Source organism: Myotis yumanensis, unplaced genomic scaffold (assembly GCF_028538775.1).
Source record: "Myotis yumanensis isolate MYYU_CA2020_CCGP unplaced genomic scaffold, mMyoYum1.0.hap1 SCAF_17, whole genome shotgun sequence".
NCBI classification, from domain to species: Eukaryota; Metazoa; Chordata; class Mammalia; order Chiroptera; family Vespertilionidae; genus Myotis; species Myotis yumanensis.
In genome coordinates, this window is record NW_027223768.1 from 9,850,682 (window position 1) to 9,866,760 (window position 16,079).

Consider the following 16,079-nt stretch of genomic DNA (forward strand, 5'->3'; position numbering starts at 1 on the left):
TTGATGTTTCTCTCTCATCGATGTGTCTAACTCTCTCCCCCTCTCCTTTCCTCTCTGTAAAAAATCAATAAAACATATTTAACAAACAAACAAACAAAGAATGGATTTGTTTCCACTTCTCTCCCCCACCTCTGATAGTGAATCTTTTATCCCCTAAAGAACAGGGCAGTGGTCTTTCAGGGGTAAATTGCCAGATTGGTGACCCCTATATAATGCACCAATTCTTGTGACTGAGAGTCCCTTCAGCCGACAGGGCATTGGGGCAGCAGCGGCAGGCCTGCATGCTTCTCCGGCAGAGAGTGCTGTGAGTGGCCTGCCTTTATTTAGAAATAAATTGCATCTCATTGGTTTGCACTTTGGTCATACCTGGTTTGGTATTCAGAGTGTACTAGTGGACTGATTGGAATCATTCTCAGTTATACTTTATATGATGCTAAGGCCACCTTGCTGCCTCTCTGAATTACACATATCATTTTTATCAAAGGTATTTATGGACGTTCTCTCAGGCTCACATTATTAAGCTTCTTTGGGAAAAATTTGTGCCTTTCATTAAGAATCTTTACATGTAAAGAGTGTAGGCAAGGTAAACTGAAAGTTACAGCGTGATTATACCCACATGTCAAAGCTAGATCAATGGGTTTTTGAAGTCCATTGTAGAACAAAGAGGAGAAAGCATCCTTGATGAAAGGCAAACTGCTTTGAGAGTCTCTACTTCCCTGGGACTGTAGCATCATCTGTGTTAAGTCATTACTAAATGTTAGTTCCCAACATTCTGTACAGGCCAGATATGAAGGTTAATATGAGCCCAGCTGGTTCTCCTTTATGACTCATTGGATGGGAAGAGGGAGGCTGTTCTTGTTACAGTGAGTAGACTATAGAAATGATCAGAGGGAAGAGGGAAGGAAGCCAGATGAGTCAAGTTTACCTCTCCAGAATCACGTGTGTTGATGAAGGCATAAATGAATGAATTCTGCCATCTGTCCATCCAGCCATAGGCATATTTATGAAGAGATCAGCTCTGCTTCTCATTGTCAGACACAGGGGATCGTTTACCATTTGCTTCATGTTATATCTACACAGCCTCTCTACGTATGACATCGTCATCACCACCTATAGCCTTGTGGCCAAGGAGATCCCCACAAAGAAGCAAGAGGGACTGGTCCCAGGCACAAACCTCAGTGAGGAGGTGAGGCTGGGGGCTGCCAGGGAAGGAGGGGGAGCCCCATCTCCTTTGGCTCAGTCTTGTCACAGCATCAGAGAGAGCAGAGGTACCCTCCTGTGAGGTCAGGAGTGTCCTAGCCGGCCCACCTGTGGAAACAAAGCGCTCTCTGTCCCCTCTTTTGTTCTAGACCATCTCCTCAGTGATAAAGGGTGAGGCTTGGCACAGTTTTAGCTGTTTGTGTTTTTTTTTTAAAGAAAGAATGATAACTACATCACAGTTGTGGTGGTCATCACATGATTATAGGAAAACCTCACCTGTTGCAATTTTTACTTTAGAATCTGTGAGATATCCTCTCAGGATATGTTTTATATTTGGTGTGAAGACTAGTATTTTAGGACTAATATTTTGGTATTAGGCTATCATTCCCTGCCTCTCTCCAACTCTTAGGAAAAGGGGTTGAAATAATAAGGCTACACATGGGCCAGAGGCTAAATGATAACCAGCGAAAACCTCTGAAATGGAGACATCTGATGACCAACTCTGCCTTTTTGCAGATTCCTCAGTGGTTCCTCATTGCTTTTAGGATAAAACCTTACTTTTTTTTACATGATATTTTAGGCTTTTATGACCTTGCCCTGCTTGCATGTCCCTTTTCACCTACACCCCAACCCTCCCTGTGGCCCCCCCTTGCTCAGCCATAACAAGGCATGTGTGCTGCTCCGCCAGCTCTGCCACCCTCTTGTGCCTTTGTTCACTCTAAGTGGAATGCTTTGCCTCCTGTTTGGTTAAATGTGTCTCTTATGCTTATATGACAGCACTCCATTTATCCAGCCAATATTGAGCAGCTGTCTCGGGTATTATGGGTACAGAGTGAACAAGACTGGGTCCCAATGTCATGTGCTGAAGGATGCAGGGGGGCTTATTATACACTCACTGTGTTGTATGTAGTTATCTTGGTGCTTGCTTTTCTCTGGATTGTGAGCTTTCTGAGGGTAGGAACTGTCCCTTTGTATGGCTTAGTATCTCACATATGAAAGTAGACTTTTAGTAAGTTTTCAGTGATTTTTTGTAAATTTAGTAAATATTTTATCGAATGAGTGAATACCTAGTGAAGTCCTGACCCATAGCCATTGCTCAAAAGTGGATTGAAAGAATAAAGGAAAACTCATATTAGAAAACATTTTATTCTTGAGCTCAAGGACTGGGGCACTCAAGTGACTCGTCTATTTGGACCCATTGAGAGTTTCCACTCTCGGTTTGTTAAGCTTAATGCTTATTTCAGTGTGCCTCAAACTTGAAGGTCAGATGGGTCTTCAGTGGAGGACCACTTGTTTGTTGTCTCCCCTCATCTTCGTGAAGACATACGCGTTTTCCCGTACTGTTGTTGGTTTCACTGGTGTTTCTTCCAGGGTATCGCAACACCTTTGCTTCGCATAGTCTGGGCCCGAATCGTCCTGGATGAGGCTCACAATGTTAAGAACCCCCGCGTGCAGACTTCCATAGCCGTGTGTAAGCTGCAGGCTCGTGCCCGTTGGGCCGTCACTGGGACCCCCATTCAGAACAACCTGTTGGACATGTATTCACTGCTGAAGTGAGTAAACTCTTTGGAATTCTGTAAACGTGAACCCTGTCAGTAACCTTCCTAATTATTTCGTATCTCATGGTAAAGCTCTGGTGTCCGCCTGGTTATCTCATGTAGCAGATGGCAAGCCTCTCAACCTTTTAAGGGTAAAAGAGTTAATATTTATGAGAAAAATAACCAGTTGATTGACTGGCTGATATGGGACTTTGATTACATTTAGCCAGTATATATGGAAAAATATAAAACAGATTAAATTAAAGGAAACAAAATCACCTTTCTTCAGTCCAGTGAATGTTTTGGGCTATTTCTGCTTTAAAGCATATGACCTGGGGTCAGGACTATAATTTATTTGAAGCAAACAGAAAAGAATGCTGATTTTAAAATACTTGCTTTTATTAAAGTCAGCCTGTAAGAGGATATGGAATTTCTTTGCTAGCCTTTTAAGCTTTAGGAATAAATTCTAGCTATTGGTTATATGTCCTGTTGTGACGATACAGACAGTGTGTTAATGGGAAAGTTCACAGTTTTGTAATGTGGTTTTCGTTGTTGACCTAGGTCCTTTTGATCTGTCTAGCAGAGCTTTACTATGACATTCCTTTTAAAAATGATGGGATGGCAGATGTAACAAAATCTGATTTGTTTTTCATCTGATGTCTTTCTTTGAACCTTTATTCTATCCTCCCATACTTTTCCTTCTTTCTATGTCCTTCTTCCAAACAAAAAAGATTTCTCCGTTGTTCTCCATTTGATGAGTTCAATCTGTGGAGGAGCCAGGTTGACAATGGTACAAAGAAAGGAGGTGAACGGTTAAGTATTTTAACCAGGAGCCTTTTGCTACGGAGAACAAAAGACCAGCTGGACTCCACCGGCAAGCCCTTGGTAATCTCATTTATGTGTGTCCGAGGGGGAGGCCAGGGAAAGATGAGGACCATGTCCTTGTCTTGGGTTGAACAGCCATCTGCTTTGCTTCGGGAGCCTCTGAATCCCACTTTCCAGGGCAGAGCCCTGGGTTGCTGTCCTGCACCTGTGTCCCAGCAGCCCTGCCGTGCTGTGTGTTAGCAGCCCTACTTTTACGGAAGGGTGGAGGCTGCTGTCCAGCCTTGACTAGACTTCCAGTGTCAACTCTGGGAATTTACTCGAATATTCAGTTAATTTCTATAACTTCATCCCAGCTGCTTTTTCCCTTTATTTTTCCAGGTGGTGCTGCCCCAGCGTAAATTTCAGTTGCACCGTTTAAAGCTTTCTGAAGAGGAAGAGACTGTTTATAGTGTCCTTTTTGCAAGATCAAGGTGTGTGCCAGGAAGAAGCACCTTCTCACATGTACTGTTGCTTTTCTGTCCTTGGCTTGGCAGTGAGTCGAGTGTCAAGTCTTCTCAAACTGTATTTATGATGTTATTGATAAGGCGGATACCTGTTCCTTTTTTATACTCTCCCTGTCTTGCTCCTTACCCCCTCCCCAGCTCACCTTTATCTCACTGACATTGAAGGCTTTTGAAGCTGCTCTTCATTGGCTTCCTTGCACAGAAGTGCTAGGGTATGGTCACTGCACCAGGTCATCTGGTCCTCGTGGGGCCATGTTGGGAAGTTATCTCTTTGACCTTTGACCTGTTACCCAGCATCTCATTGGAACTTAAAAACAAAAAACTGCTCCGTAATCCTTGTCATCTGGTCTTTGCACTTTCTGTAAAACCCTTCTCCTTCCCTGACTCCAGATTTACTCTCCCACTACCTCTCACTTCCAGCATAAATGTGTTTTTTTCTCTTTGTATACCTCATATTTATTAATATTTATCAATAAATAATATTAATAAAACATTATGCTAATTAATAATATCAACATGTAAGTTTATTACATATTAATATTTAATATTCTAACATTTTGCATTGATATTTATTAATTATTTAAAAATGATTTGGGGTGTTTTCAATAGTTAGTTTTTGTTGCCTTTGGGCTAGTGCTTGCTATGAGCCTGACATCATTTAACAAGTCCACCTTTATAGTTTATCAAGGTGCTACTGCAAGCACGGTTAAGCAGTGGCCATTGTAAACCTATTTAGTTGTAGCGAACATTATATGTGCATTTTCTTTTTTGATCTGAGGTAGATCAGCTCTACAATCCTATCTAAAAAGACAGGAAAGTGGGGATAAGCAATCTGGACGAAGCCCTGATAATCCATTCAGTAGAGGTAAGCAGTGGGGCACTCATACATAACTAATGACAGTGTGCAGTCAGATTCATAAAATTACAGCAGGGAGGTTGTGGATTCTTGGTATCAGAGATTTGACCTTAGCTGGGAACCTCAAACCATAGTGTATATACTGATCTGTAAGCATCAGTCCTGGTGATCTAAGCTTCTTTTTAATTATTTTCAAACTCTGATTAAATATAAGTAGGTCAGTAAAGAAAACCAGCATTTCATTTGGCTTATTTAGTATAGAAGTGTTACAACTAATATCATTGAGCCTCAGATCAAAGAAATTTAAAATAGCATCATTTCGTTCTTGAGTCGTCCTCATACCTCTGTTTTAAGCCCTTACTGTTTCCTTTGGTTTGTTTTCCCTCCTGAAGTGGCACAGGAGTTTGGGTCTACTGGGCCTGCACGCTCTGTGGCCACAGACTCACAGAGATCCAGCACTGTCCACATATTGTCACAGTTGTTGAGACTCCGCCAGTGTTGCTGTCATCTCTCTTTGCTAAAGTCGGTAAGAAAAGCCTTTAGCTTCGTGCCCAGAAAGGCTGCCAGGAAATTCCTTGTCTTTCTGCATCTGGGACCTAGTCTGCTGGACCAAGGAAATTGGGGTTTGGGTGTGTCTGGTTTTTGGTGGGGCAGAAAAGAGGGTGCTTCTTTATTTTACTTTGTTTTACATGAATTTTTATTGATCTTGATAATTCCCATGGTGTTGAGAACAGTTTTTATTGTTTGTTTTGTTTTAAATAAGCTTTTTACAAAGAATGGAAAATAGCATTTTGTTAAGAAGGAAACCATTTATGAATACTTTGGTATTTTAAGATATCTTAAAGCTAATTTAGTTACTTTTTTTTCTGCCTTTAGGCAGTAGGACTTCTAGGTCTAGTTATGAAAACTCAAGTATTCATACAATTGGAAAAGTTGCCTTTATGTTTGAGAGAGGTACATCCATAATTAAGAGGAGTGTTTTCTTCTTTTGAGGAGTAGTTGTAATGTATCTTGATTAACAGTACCTTAATTTACTGTACTGTCCCAGCTGGGGAAAAAAGAATGATCATGTGATCTATCTGGCAAGTCACTAAAAAGTTTCGTTATTTGATTTATCTTCAATCTGGTGAAAAAACTTGCAAAATTACATTTTTAATCGTGGTGTCTCTGAGGAGCTACTGATGATCAATGAGAAGACATTTTGCTGTGTGGAGGGTTACCAGTCATTGGCAAGTCCTGTGGCTTGCCACCTCCGTGCCCACCTGCTCCCATCCCGTCTGTCTCCTGCCCAGGCCCTGGATCCGACAGAATTGAAGAGCGAAGGCCTGCTCCTTTCCCTGGAGGATCAGCTCAGCGCTCTGACCTTGTCCGAACTCCAGAACTCAGAGCCGTCTGCCACTGTTTCCCTGAATGGCGAGTGCTTCAAGGTGGAGCTATTTGAAGACACGAGAGAGAGCACCAAGGTACTTTGTCGCCTCTATTCTGGCAGACAGAGTTGGCCTCCTCACACATTTGTCCAAGAGGGTACAGTCCTTTGATGGCAGAGCTAGAACTGTTCGATTTTAGCTGGTCAAATTCTCCCTCCAATCTTAAATTCTAATTTTATTTCACAAATAAAACTAAAGTTAGATAGTGGGCCAGCCCAGGCCTGAAGGCAGCTTTTTGGTCATGGATTACTGGGAAAGGAGCCGATCAGGTTTACGCTGGGACAGGGCCACAGTGAGCGAGCAGTTTGTTTTGGGAAAGCTTCAAAGGGAAACAACAAAAGCTGGACCCTAGAGGCTGTGTAATACATCTGAGTGCCAATGGCTCTGACTTGTTGAAAGGCTTCCATCTGCGCTAGTGTTTCCCACACGGCCTCCTATCTCCATCAGTCATTCTGTTCTGCTCATTAGAGCTCTTTAAGGCGGAGAGCTCTGTTAGAGGAAGGCTGAGAGGCGCTGCAACTTGAGCCCTGCCTTTCATCTCACGCCCACTGCTAGCCTCAACCTCTTTCTTCAAAGGCTTCTTTAAAATGTAACTAGAAAGGCGGTCACTGCCAAGGAAATGGTGTTACTTAAGAATACTTTTAATTAAAATTTTAAAATATTTACCTGGGTCTTTACCACTAATAACAGAGAGACATAAGAAGAGTGCCATATGTGGCCAGACTTCCTGTCCTGGCACCTTCAGAGTTTGTGATTGGGTTAAAACATACATTCCTAATAATTTGTGTTCCTTGTCTAAACTCAGGTAATGTTTATTCACAAGGCTTCTTAGCATAAGCCCATTAGCGACAGCTCACACCACTGAGGTTGCTCTATGAGGGGAAGGGAGTTAGCTCAGGCAGAATGTCACTGGGATTTGACCCCAGCACATGGACCATGAATCCTGCTCTCAAGAGTTTTCTCAAAATACTTGTGGCCATTCTTTTCACATGGCAATCAGAGCACTTTCTAGAACCTCGAGTTGCCAAGATAGCACACACTTCACGTACCTGCTTTTTTCTTCCTACTGATTCAAAATGGTACGGTCCTGTGACTCCCTTCCTGCCCGGCGTCAGCACATGTGGGGGCCTCTACAGGTCACTGCTATAACCATGGTGTAGAGTGTAGGGGCTGAGGGACCTCAGAATTCATCTGGCTCAGCCCAGTTTTTTACTGATGTAGAATCTGAACTCGTAACGGGGAGTTCCAAAGTGATACAGTCATGTGGCGGCAGAGTAAGGAATTTCTTCGTCTCCTGGTTCCTGGTCTAATTTTCTTCCTCCTCCATCATTCTGGGGATGACCTCTGGGGCCCTTCGGAGGCTTTTGCAAGGTCATTCACATGAGCAGTCAGGAGGAATGCACTGAGCTGCTGTCCAAAGTCCTGCCCACGTGTTCTTATTGACTGGTCCCCTGTGGACTCAAATTTGACAAATAACCAGAGAGCTTGTTTGGACGCTTTAGCAAGTGTTCCTCAGTCTGGACACATCCTCTCCTTCAACAACATTTGGAGCAGGCCTTCAATTGGGGAAAAGCTTTTTACCTTCTTCCCCAAATATTAGGATGGTACCTTCTCTGGTCTAGTCATGTGCTAGGGGTACAGAAGTGAACCAGACATACACTGGCTCTGCCTCCTTGGAGCATATCAAGTTATGGAAGCAAGAGATGATTAAGTGAGCAATGAATATATAGCATGAAGAAGATCTTGGTGATTGAAACAAAATGTGCTGTGGTAGCACGTAGGCAGTGGGCACCTGACCCATACTTTGGGGGCTAGGGAAGACCTTCAAGAAGAAGTGACATTAAGCTGACGGGGAACAGAACGGACAAAGATGAGACAAAGCATGGCTTGGTGAAGGAAGAAGTTTCGTATGACTAGAGTGTCGTTTGAGGAGGGCATAGTGAGAGATGAAGCTGGAGCTGGAAGCAGAGGCCAGAGCAGCCAGGATCAGTGTACAGAGCTTGGGCTTTATCCTCAGCGGGGAGCCACTCAAGGGGCTTGAGCCTGGGAGGGAAGTGACACACTGACATTTTAGAAATAGCTGTCTTGCTGCAGAGACGAGAGTGGGGTAGAGAGGGTCAGACCAGAGCAGAGAGGCCATCCAGGTGCCGCTCAGTAATTCTGGAGAGGGACAATGAGAAGAGTTCTTAAGCTACATATGTTAATGTAACCTTTTCCAGATTTCATCTCTGTTGGCAGAATTGGAGGCAATCCGAAGAAATTCAGGGTCTCAAAAGAGGTAAATGTGTTATCTCATTATCCAGGTATTACTTGTAATTAAGCAAGAAAGTTTGGTGTTGCTGATAGTTGCAAATCTTAGTTTTTTATATCAAGGACCTTGAGTCATATTCAGCAGAAAGCACTGACGTTATAGCCCAACTTCCCTCTGATTTCTAATTAAAGTATTTGTGGCACTGATTAGAAAGGAAGTCCCTGGAGGATCGGAGAAAGCTAAGCCTCTGAGAAGTGTTTAAAAGTAGAGCAGTATCTAAAGAGAATCAAGGGTAACAGATGCAAAAGGGAGGGAGAACTGTGTGAGCAGGCCGGGAGTCCATTTGCTGTTTGTTTCAACTTATGTGTATGTTATAAACCTGCATTTGTATATGTGAAATATTTTTATCTAAAAACTCTAAACTCTAATTAACACAGGATGGAGGGGGCTGGGTGAGGGGAGCAGAGAAGTCCTAGCAGCTTGTTATTATGACTGGTGTCGGGTCCCTCTCTGCAGGACCACAGAGCTCCTCTGGGTGAGCACCCGACCCCCAAATAGTAGGAGGCTGCAGTGCTTACCGGAGTCTAGTCACCACTGTGTCCTCACTTCATTCAGTGCCAGATAGATCGTAGGCTGGATCTGGAAGCAACTTGGAGCATTATAATCTTTTTTACCATGTCACAATTTATCTATTTATCCACATATAATCTTAAAATGTGACCTAAGCATGTGCCTTTCCCTGTAGGTAACAGAAGGCCTTTCCTCTTCCACATGACAACTGAATCTTAAGACTCACAGGGGCATGACAGGCTGCAGATGAGTTTAATCTGTTTGGGGGGTTGTTTTATCCTTCCTTCCAGTGTCATTGTCTCCCAGTGGACCAGCATGCTGAAGGTTGTAGCCTTGCACCTGAGGAGGCACAAACTGACCTACGCCACCATCGATGGCTCTGTCAGCCCCAAACAGAGAATGGACTTGGTAGAGGCATTTAACAACTCCAGGGGCCCCCAGGTACGAGCTGGTCATATCAGAGTTAGAGAATTAAGAGCAAATTTTTCTCAGTTATACAGAGAATTCTAATGTAGCAGCTCAATTTAAATATATTCATAGCTTTGATCCCTCCAGGTCTTTTAAATTTATTAGACATTTATGGGGTACATATCAAAGTATGCAGATACTCTAAAGAGAATAAAATATGAGGGCTAAAGGAGAGGAGAGCAGAACTGGGTAGGTTCAAGAGAATCTTTGTGGAGGAGGCAAGTCTTAAAAAATGGGTAGGATTTGGAGATGAAAGATGGGAGGAAGTGGAAGAATGAGGCATCTGATGATGGATAGTAAGACTTTGGAAAGCATTCATGAGTGACAGGAGGATCATAGAGGTGCTGAGGGTGGGGGTGCAGAGACGGATGGGATAGACAGAATCTGGTTAAAGGGAAGTGTATTGAGCTAGCCACCCCCAGTCCTCTAGAGTGTAGTATTTGTATATTTTGGCAGGCACACAGTGTTTTGAGATTCACTCACCAAAAAACTGAAATGAGAATTTTCTTAAAGGTGGGGCATTTCACAGTTTCAAAATAGTGCATTTACGGCAGCAGAAGGAAATTTGATAGGAACTCGGTGCTGCTCTGTACTGATGTTGGCCTTGAACCTGGGACAGAGGAGAGTGTATTACATGGAGTTACTGATGTGCTTTCTTTTGTAGGTCATGCTCATCTCTCTTTTGGCTGGAGGTGTTGGTCTAAACTTGATTGGTGGAAACCACCTTTTTCTTCTGGATATGCACTGGTAACAACAGTTCTGGATTTTTCTTGAGTTTCACAGCAGAGCCGGGGACCAACAGGCTGGAGGGGCAGCAGGGCCTGTCTTCTTTGTTGACTCGGCTCTATCAGTGTTAGGGAGATGCCGCTGCACACGTGTGTGGAGATGCAGGGCTAGTGGACAGCCCTGAATTCCTGACCAGCAAGGCTTCAAATGCTACTGAAAATAGTCCATTCACTTTATTGTTATTCTAACGTCTGTTTCCATGGAAACTGGGAGCAAGGCTTTTCCTATGACTAAGACCTAAGACCTGCATCCCTCAGTTCTGACTCTTCCAAATACCATATTTCAGACATATGTGTTGACCTCCAGGGAACTCTCAACCCTAGAAAAGAGGGGGCAGCATTACTCTGTCTAAAAGGAAAAGGGGGAGGGATTTTCTAATTATGTTAGGACTACACTTAACACGTCGCCCTTGGCCTTCCACGTAGTGTCAACACCAGGAGCATAATAGCAAGCACCTTTCCCGGAAATAAGATAAATGAGTATGTGTTGTCAGGAGAAAGTGGCATAATTAGTCCCAGCTTTTGGTTTTCCGTTTATGCCAGCCAGGGATTGGTGCACGTGGGTCTAATTTTCTGGCAGTTGAATCACAGAATATGAAAGCTGAGAAAGGTATTCAGCTCTCATGTTTCCAGGTAGCAGCCAGGAATGTAGAGGGTTGAGGTTAGATGACTTGCCCAGGGTCCCCCAGCTAGTTAGTGATCGAATTTCAATGTTGGTTCCACCTCTGTTACTGTTTGAACTGATGATAATGCTGAGTCACTATTAGCAGTGACCCCAATTTCTCATTAGAGAGCAGGAAATATCTGACACCACACTGTCTGTGGCCAGTATAGCCAGGACAGGGATCTGCAAGCTTTTTCTGTGTATAGTTTAGGCCAGATAGTCATTATTTTAGGATTTGAAGGCTGCATAGGTCTCTGTTGCATATTCTTCATTGTGGAATTTTGCTTGTTTTTACAACCTTTAAAGCTGTAGCAACCATTTTTGCTAAAGAGCCATACCAAAGTCAGGCTGTGGGCTGGATTTGCCTATGGAGTTGGCTGCCCTGGCCTAGGCTGTCTGTGCCTTTGAGCTTTACCTCTTTTCTACCAGGAACCCCTCACTTGAAGATCAAGCTTGTGACCGAATTTATCGAGTAGGACAGCAGAAAGATGTTGTCATACACAGGTAAGTAAGGGTCTCCCAGGACCTAGGACCCTCCCCAAGTTCTGCTTTCGTGTCAGTCTTTCTTGGGTAGATTTTAATAGAATGTAAAGTATTTGGTGATCGTTTTACTAATGATGCTACTGAGGCACATCCCCCCTTGGACTTGCAGTCAGGAAGGGAACACAGGTAATTGGAGGATGACCTTGGAATTGGCCTCTGCAAAGAAGAGCAAGTTGTCTAGAGTAGTGAGCCTTAGCTCAGTCAGGGCAGCCCATGAAACGACCCTCTCTCTCCCTCTCCTGCTTATAACTTTTATTTTGACATAATTTCAGACATATAAAAAAATGTAAGAATTCTTACAAGAATAATACCAAAAAAATCCTGTGTGCGTGCGTGCGTGTGCATGTGTGTGTTTGTGCATGCATGTGTGTTTGTACATGTACATGCAAACTTTTTTCTGCACCATTTGAGGGTAAGTTGCAGGCATGCTGCTTATTTATCCCTAACTACTTTACTGTGCATTTTCTAGAAATAAGGACATTTTCTTACATAACCACAATAAAATGGTCAAAATCGGGCTGTTAACAATGTACTACTGATATAATACCTGAGTTATGGACTTTATTATGTTTTGCCACTTGTTTCAATGACGTCTTCTCTGCAAAAGAAAATCCTAGATCCTGCGAAGTGTTCTGTTGTCATGACTCTTCTCTTCTTTTCTGTGGAACAATATCTCAGTCTTTTCTGTGTTTTATGTTTGAAGAATACAAGCCAGTAATTTTGTAGAATAGTCCTCTGCTCGGGACCCCCTTCTCTTTAAAGACAATGAAACCTGCCTTGATGCTACAGTCCCCTAGCTATGGACCTCTTTTTCTCCTTCCGTTTCAGGGCCACCTTTCCTGGAGAATTTGAAATCATTGACTGTCTTTACTTGCTTACCTCCCATTCATTCCTCAGACTTTACCAACTGACTTTCACCCTATTGTTCCACTGAAATTACTCTTGCTAAGGGCACCAGTAAATTCCAAAATTTGCCAATTACAGCAATTATGTTGGCTTTCCTGTCTTGAGCTCTCTTCTCACTCTGGATGCACCTCCCCTAAAAATCCTGTCGACTCCAGTAACTCCCACATCTGTATCTTCAGTTCCAAGGTCTCCTCAACTCCAGACCCGATCAGTATCTGAATCTGACTGCCCAGATTCTCACCCATTACTCATTGGGAGTTAACTCCTTGGTGGAGCCTCCCTCAGTATTCCAGACAGATGTACTTGCTCCTTTTGCACACTGGCCATGCTTCCATCATAGCACTTTCTGGCTAGTATTATTATTGTTTATTTTAATCTCTTTCTTTTGGGTTCTCTTTGAGAGCAAGACTTATGTTAATCTCTGTATACCTACACTTAGCGTAGTACATGGCATATAGGGAATGCTTAATCAGAAGAGGTTGCGTGATTGAATGACAACAGTGGCATTTCCTCAGTTTGTAAAACCTGTTACAGTGTGAATTAGCCCCCAAATCAGATACTCTGTTTAAACCAGCACACATGCCTAGCAGAAACTTCCTTTCCATCTTATCAAGGCGGATCTGTTTGTGTGAAAGCTGGCTCTCTATGCTTTCATGGACAGGGATATCTTTTGCTCATGTTGGCATTTCTCAGTTACCTTGCTGCAGAAAGAAATAAAAAAGTCAATCTGAGTCACATCATTTTAAATGGACATATATTTAGTCTGTGTTGTCTGGGTTACCTAAACTTAAGAGTTCTTAAACAAACCTAAGAAAGCTTAAATAAAGGAAGACACCTCATTTAAAAACTAAAGCATAAATAGAAGTTTGAACATGTTATTAGATATGCTGCCTTAGATTTCTAATTGTTTGCTTGTCTGTGTTTCAGATTTGTTTGTGAGGAAACAGTGGAAGAGAAGATCTTGCAGCTCCAAGAGAAAAAGAAAGATTTGGCCAAACAGGTTCTATCAGGATCTGGAGAATCTGTCACCAAGCTGACCTTGGCTGACCTCAAAGTCCTTTTTGGCATCTAACTGCCTGTTTGTAGAGCTCAGAAGGGTGCCACTGTTGGTGTGTGTTAGGGTCTGGGAGCACGGCCTAACCATGGTCCCTTGGGCTCTCCTTGCGTTCCATGTCACCATCACGCCTTCTGCCCTCCTCAAGGGAGGCATATGCTAACCCCCAGAACTGAGTGAGTGACGCAAGCCGATACCTGACTTCAGATGAAAGAAAATGTCTTCGCGCTGGGTAACTTTGGAAAACAACTCTGGGAGGGTTGTGCGGAAGCTTCAGTAAGAGCTCTGTTGCCTTTCTCTTGTCAGCTGACGGGGGCCTAGTGTTACTGCCTTTCTAACATCTCTCTCCTCCTGCCCATGAGGCTGCTCCTGTAACCGTCTCTTTATGGGCCAAGCAGAGAGTGGACCTCACGCCCATTCCTCTGCAGTGGTCTCACTTCCAGGCCCTTGTCCTCAGGGTAAGATCAGAGAAGTGCCCTATACATCATTGTGTATTGCTATCGTATCATGTACTATTTGTGGCATAATTTAGTATTTTTATCATTTTTATATTATTTGTATTTTTACAAATCTACAGTATTCATAGCATTTAGTATTGTTGTGTTCTTTAGTCTTTGTACCATTGTATCATTTAGCATTGGTATAGTCTAATGTGTTTGACAGTGTAACAGAGATAATGCTGTGCTCATTAAACCACATTTTCTTTCCTCCTGGGAACCCAGAGAGCCCGTCTTTACTGCGGTTACATGGGTCCTATTACTGAGTTCTCATCCTGGGAATGAGGACAGAAGTGATGTAAGTCATTTTTTTATCTTTCCTCTAAAACTTTGCAAGTGATTCTTCAGGCTGTTTCTTCCCTTACCAGCCCACTGGATGCAGAGGACCCGATGAAAGACTACAAGGCCCCAGAGAATTGCAAAGCCTCTAGATTAGAGATTCGTACCCTGGTTTTTGCCATGGACCCTTTTGGTTCCTGAGTGACTGGGACAAAAGTCTTCCCCATATGTGGCTCCCTTCTCACCCCAGCTCCCCCACATTGCACTGTGACATGGTTTTTTAAGGCACAGAGATTTTAGGGTTGTTTATATAAGAGTTAGTACCCTAACACAAACCCTTTAGAATTTTATACTTTGGGAAACGAGTCAAATTTCCTTCTTCCCATTAGCAGCCTTTTCCAGAACACTTACTGTGCTAATTGTGCTGGAAAGAATTGTAGTTTTTCCTAGATAGACCACTGCCCTCCTTTGAGTTGGGAATAGGAAACGAAATCCTCTGTTAACCCAGTCATGGTCTGGACATAGGGGCATTGGAACCTGTTTAAGCAAAAATGCCTTTCTAGGACAAGGCCTAAGGCAGTGATGGCGAACCTATGACACGCGTGTCAGAGGTGACACGCGAACTCATTTTTTTGGTTGATTTTTCTTTGTTAAATGGCATTTAAATATATAAAATAAATATCAAAAATATAAGTCTTTGTTTTACTATGGTTGCAAATATCAAAAAAATTCTATATGTGACACGGCACCAGAGTTAAGTTAGGGTTTTTCAAAATGCTGACACGCCGAGCTCAAAAGGTTCACCATCACTGGCCTAAGGCCTACAAAGGGAAAGATAGTATGGCCTGGTAGGAAGGGTTCGGTTTAGAATTTAGACTTAACTCCAGTTCCAGGTTCACCTTGGCTGGGGGTGTAACCTTGAAAAAAAATCCTTCACTTCTCTACACTTTGGTTTCCATATTTGTAAGGTGGGTATTGTTTTCAGAACTCAACAGCTACAGTGCGGTCGCTGATAGAATCAGGAAATGAGAGACGTAAGATCACCCTCCCGGAGGTATGCTATAAGATCAGCACACCAGGGCAGAGATAAGTGTCACCTGAGCAGCAGTGGCTCCCAGGCCAGCAAGAATGTATGAACCCTGCCTCTGCCCCTTGCTGATTGTCTGATATTAGGCTGGTTACAGATTCCCTGCCCATCTCCATTCTGTTATCTATAAGATACCTAGATTAGCATACAGCTCAATGTGCTCCACTGGGAATTCACTACAGATACACCTGCTATGACCCGTTTGACTAGATAGACAGTGGTTCGCCATCAGAAAGCACGTTAGATGAACATAGTCGGTGTTCGTTCCAAGCACTGGTTAGGACAGAGGAGCTGTTAGCTTGGAAGTCCAAGTATTCTTGCTCTTGGTCTGGAGAGGGATGAAGGGATTATAACCTACAGTATTCGGAGTCCATGGACAAATGTAATCTGCTGTAAGATTCCTTCTGGCATCATAAACAGCTTCTCTGGTGTTCCTTGTTCTGATGCTAAGCTAGCAAAGCCACCTAACTATGTTGTGGGTAGGTGATCCTGTAACAGTGAGATGCTGTTGATTAGATGTGTGTGCAGTAAAAGTTGGAACTACTGTCCTGGTGGCGTGAAATATACTAAACATGCACCCTTAAATTCTAGCCCCAGGGTGAAAATTTCTCATGGATTAATTAACA

The 16,079-nt window shown here is 43.1% G+C and overlaps 1 protein-coding gene across 2 annotated transcripts in view; it reads left to right on the plus strand.

Moving 5' to 3' along the window:
* LOC138996299 (transcription termination factor 2-like) overlaps window positions 1–15,046 on the plus strand; it is a 35,265-nt gene extending 20,219 nt beyond the window's left edge. For both annotated transcript variants that reach the window (XM_070397393.1, XM_070397394.1), the window contains exons 12-23: window positions 1,081–1,186; window positions 2,572–2,753; window positions 3,470–3,623; window positions 3,942–4,033; window positions 4,849–4,931; window positions 5,315–5,448; window positions 6,215–6,385; window positions 8,569–8,627; window positions 9,461–9,611; window positions 10,303–10,385; window positions 11,517–11,591; window positions 13,464–15,046. In XM_070397393.1, the coding sequence (XP_070253494.1) occupies window positions 1,081–1,186; window positions 2,572–2,753; window positions 3,470–3,623; window positions 3,942–4,033; window positions 4,849–4,931; window positions 5,315–5,448; window positions 6,215–6,385; window positions 8,569–8,627; window positions 9,461–9,611; window positions 10,303–10,385; window positions 11,517–11,591; window positions 13,464–13,608 (1,435 nt within the window). In that variant the 3' untranslated portion in view covers window positions 13,609–15,046. The remainder of the gene's footprint in view (window positions 1–1,080; window positions 1,187–2,571; window positions 2,754–3,469; window positions 3,624–3,941; window positions 4,034–4,848; window positions 4,932–5,314; window positions 5,449–6,214; window positions 6,386–8,568; window positions 8,628–9,460; window positions 9,612–10,302; window positions 10,386–11,516; window positions 11,592–13,463) is intronic.
* Window positions 15,047–16,079: the final 1,033 nt, after the last annotated feature.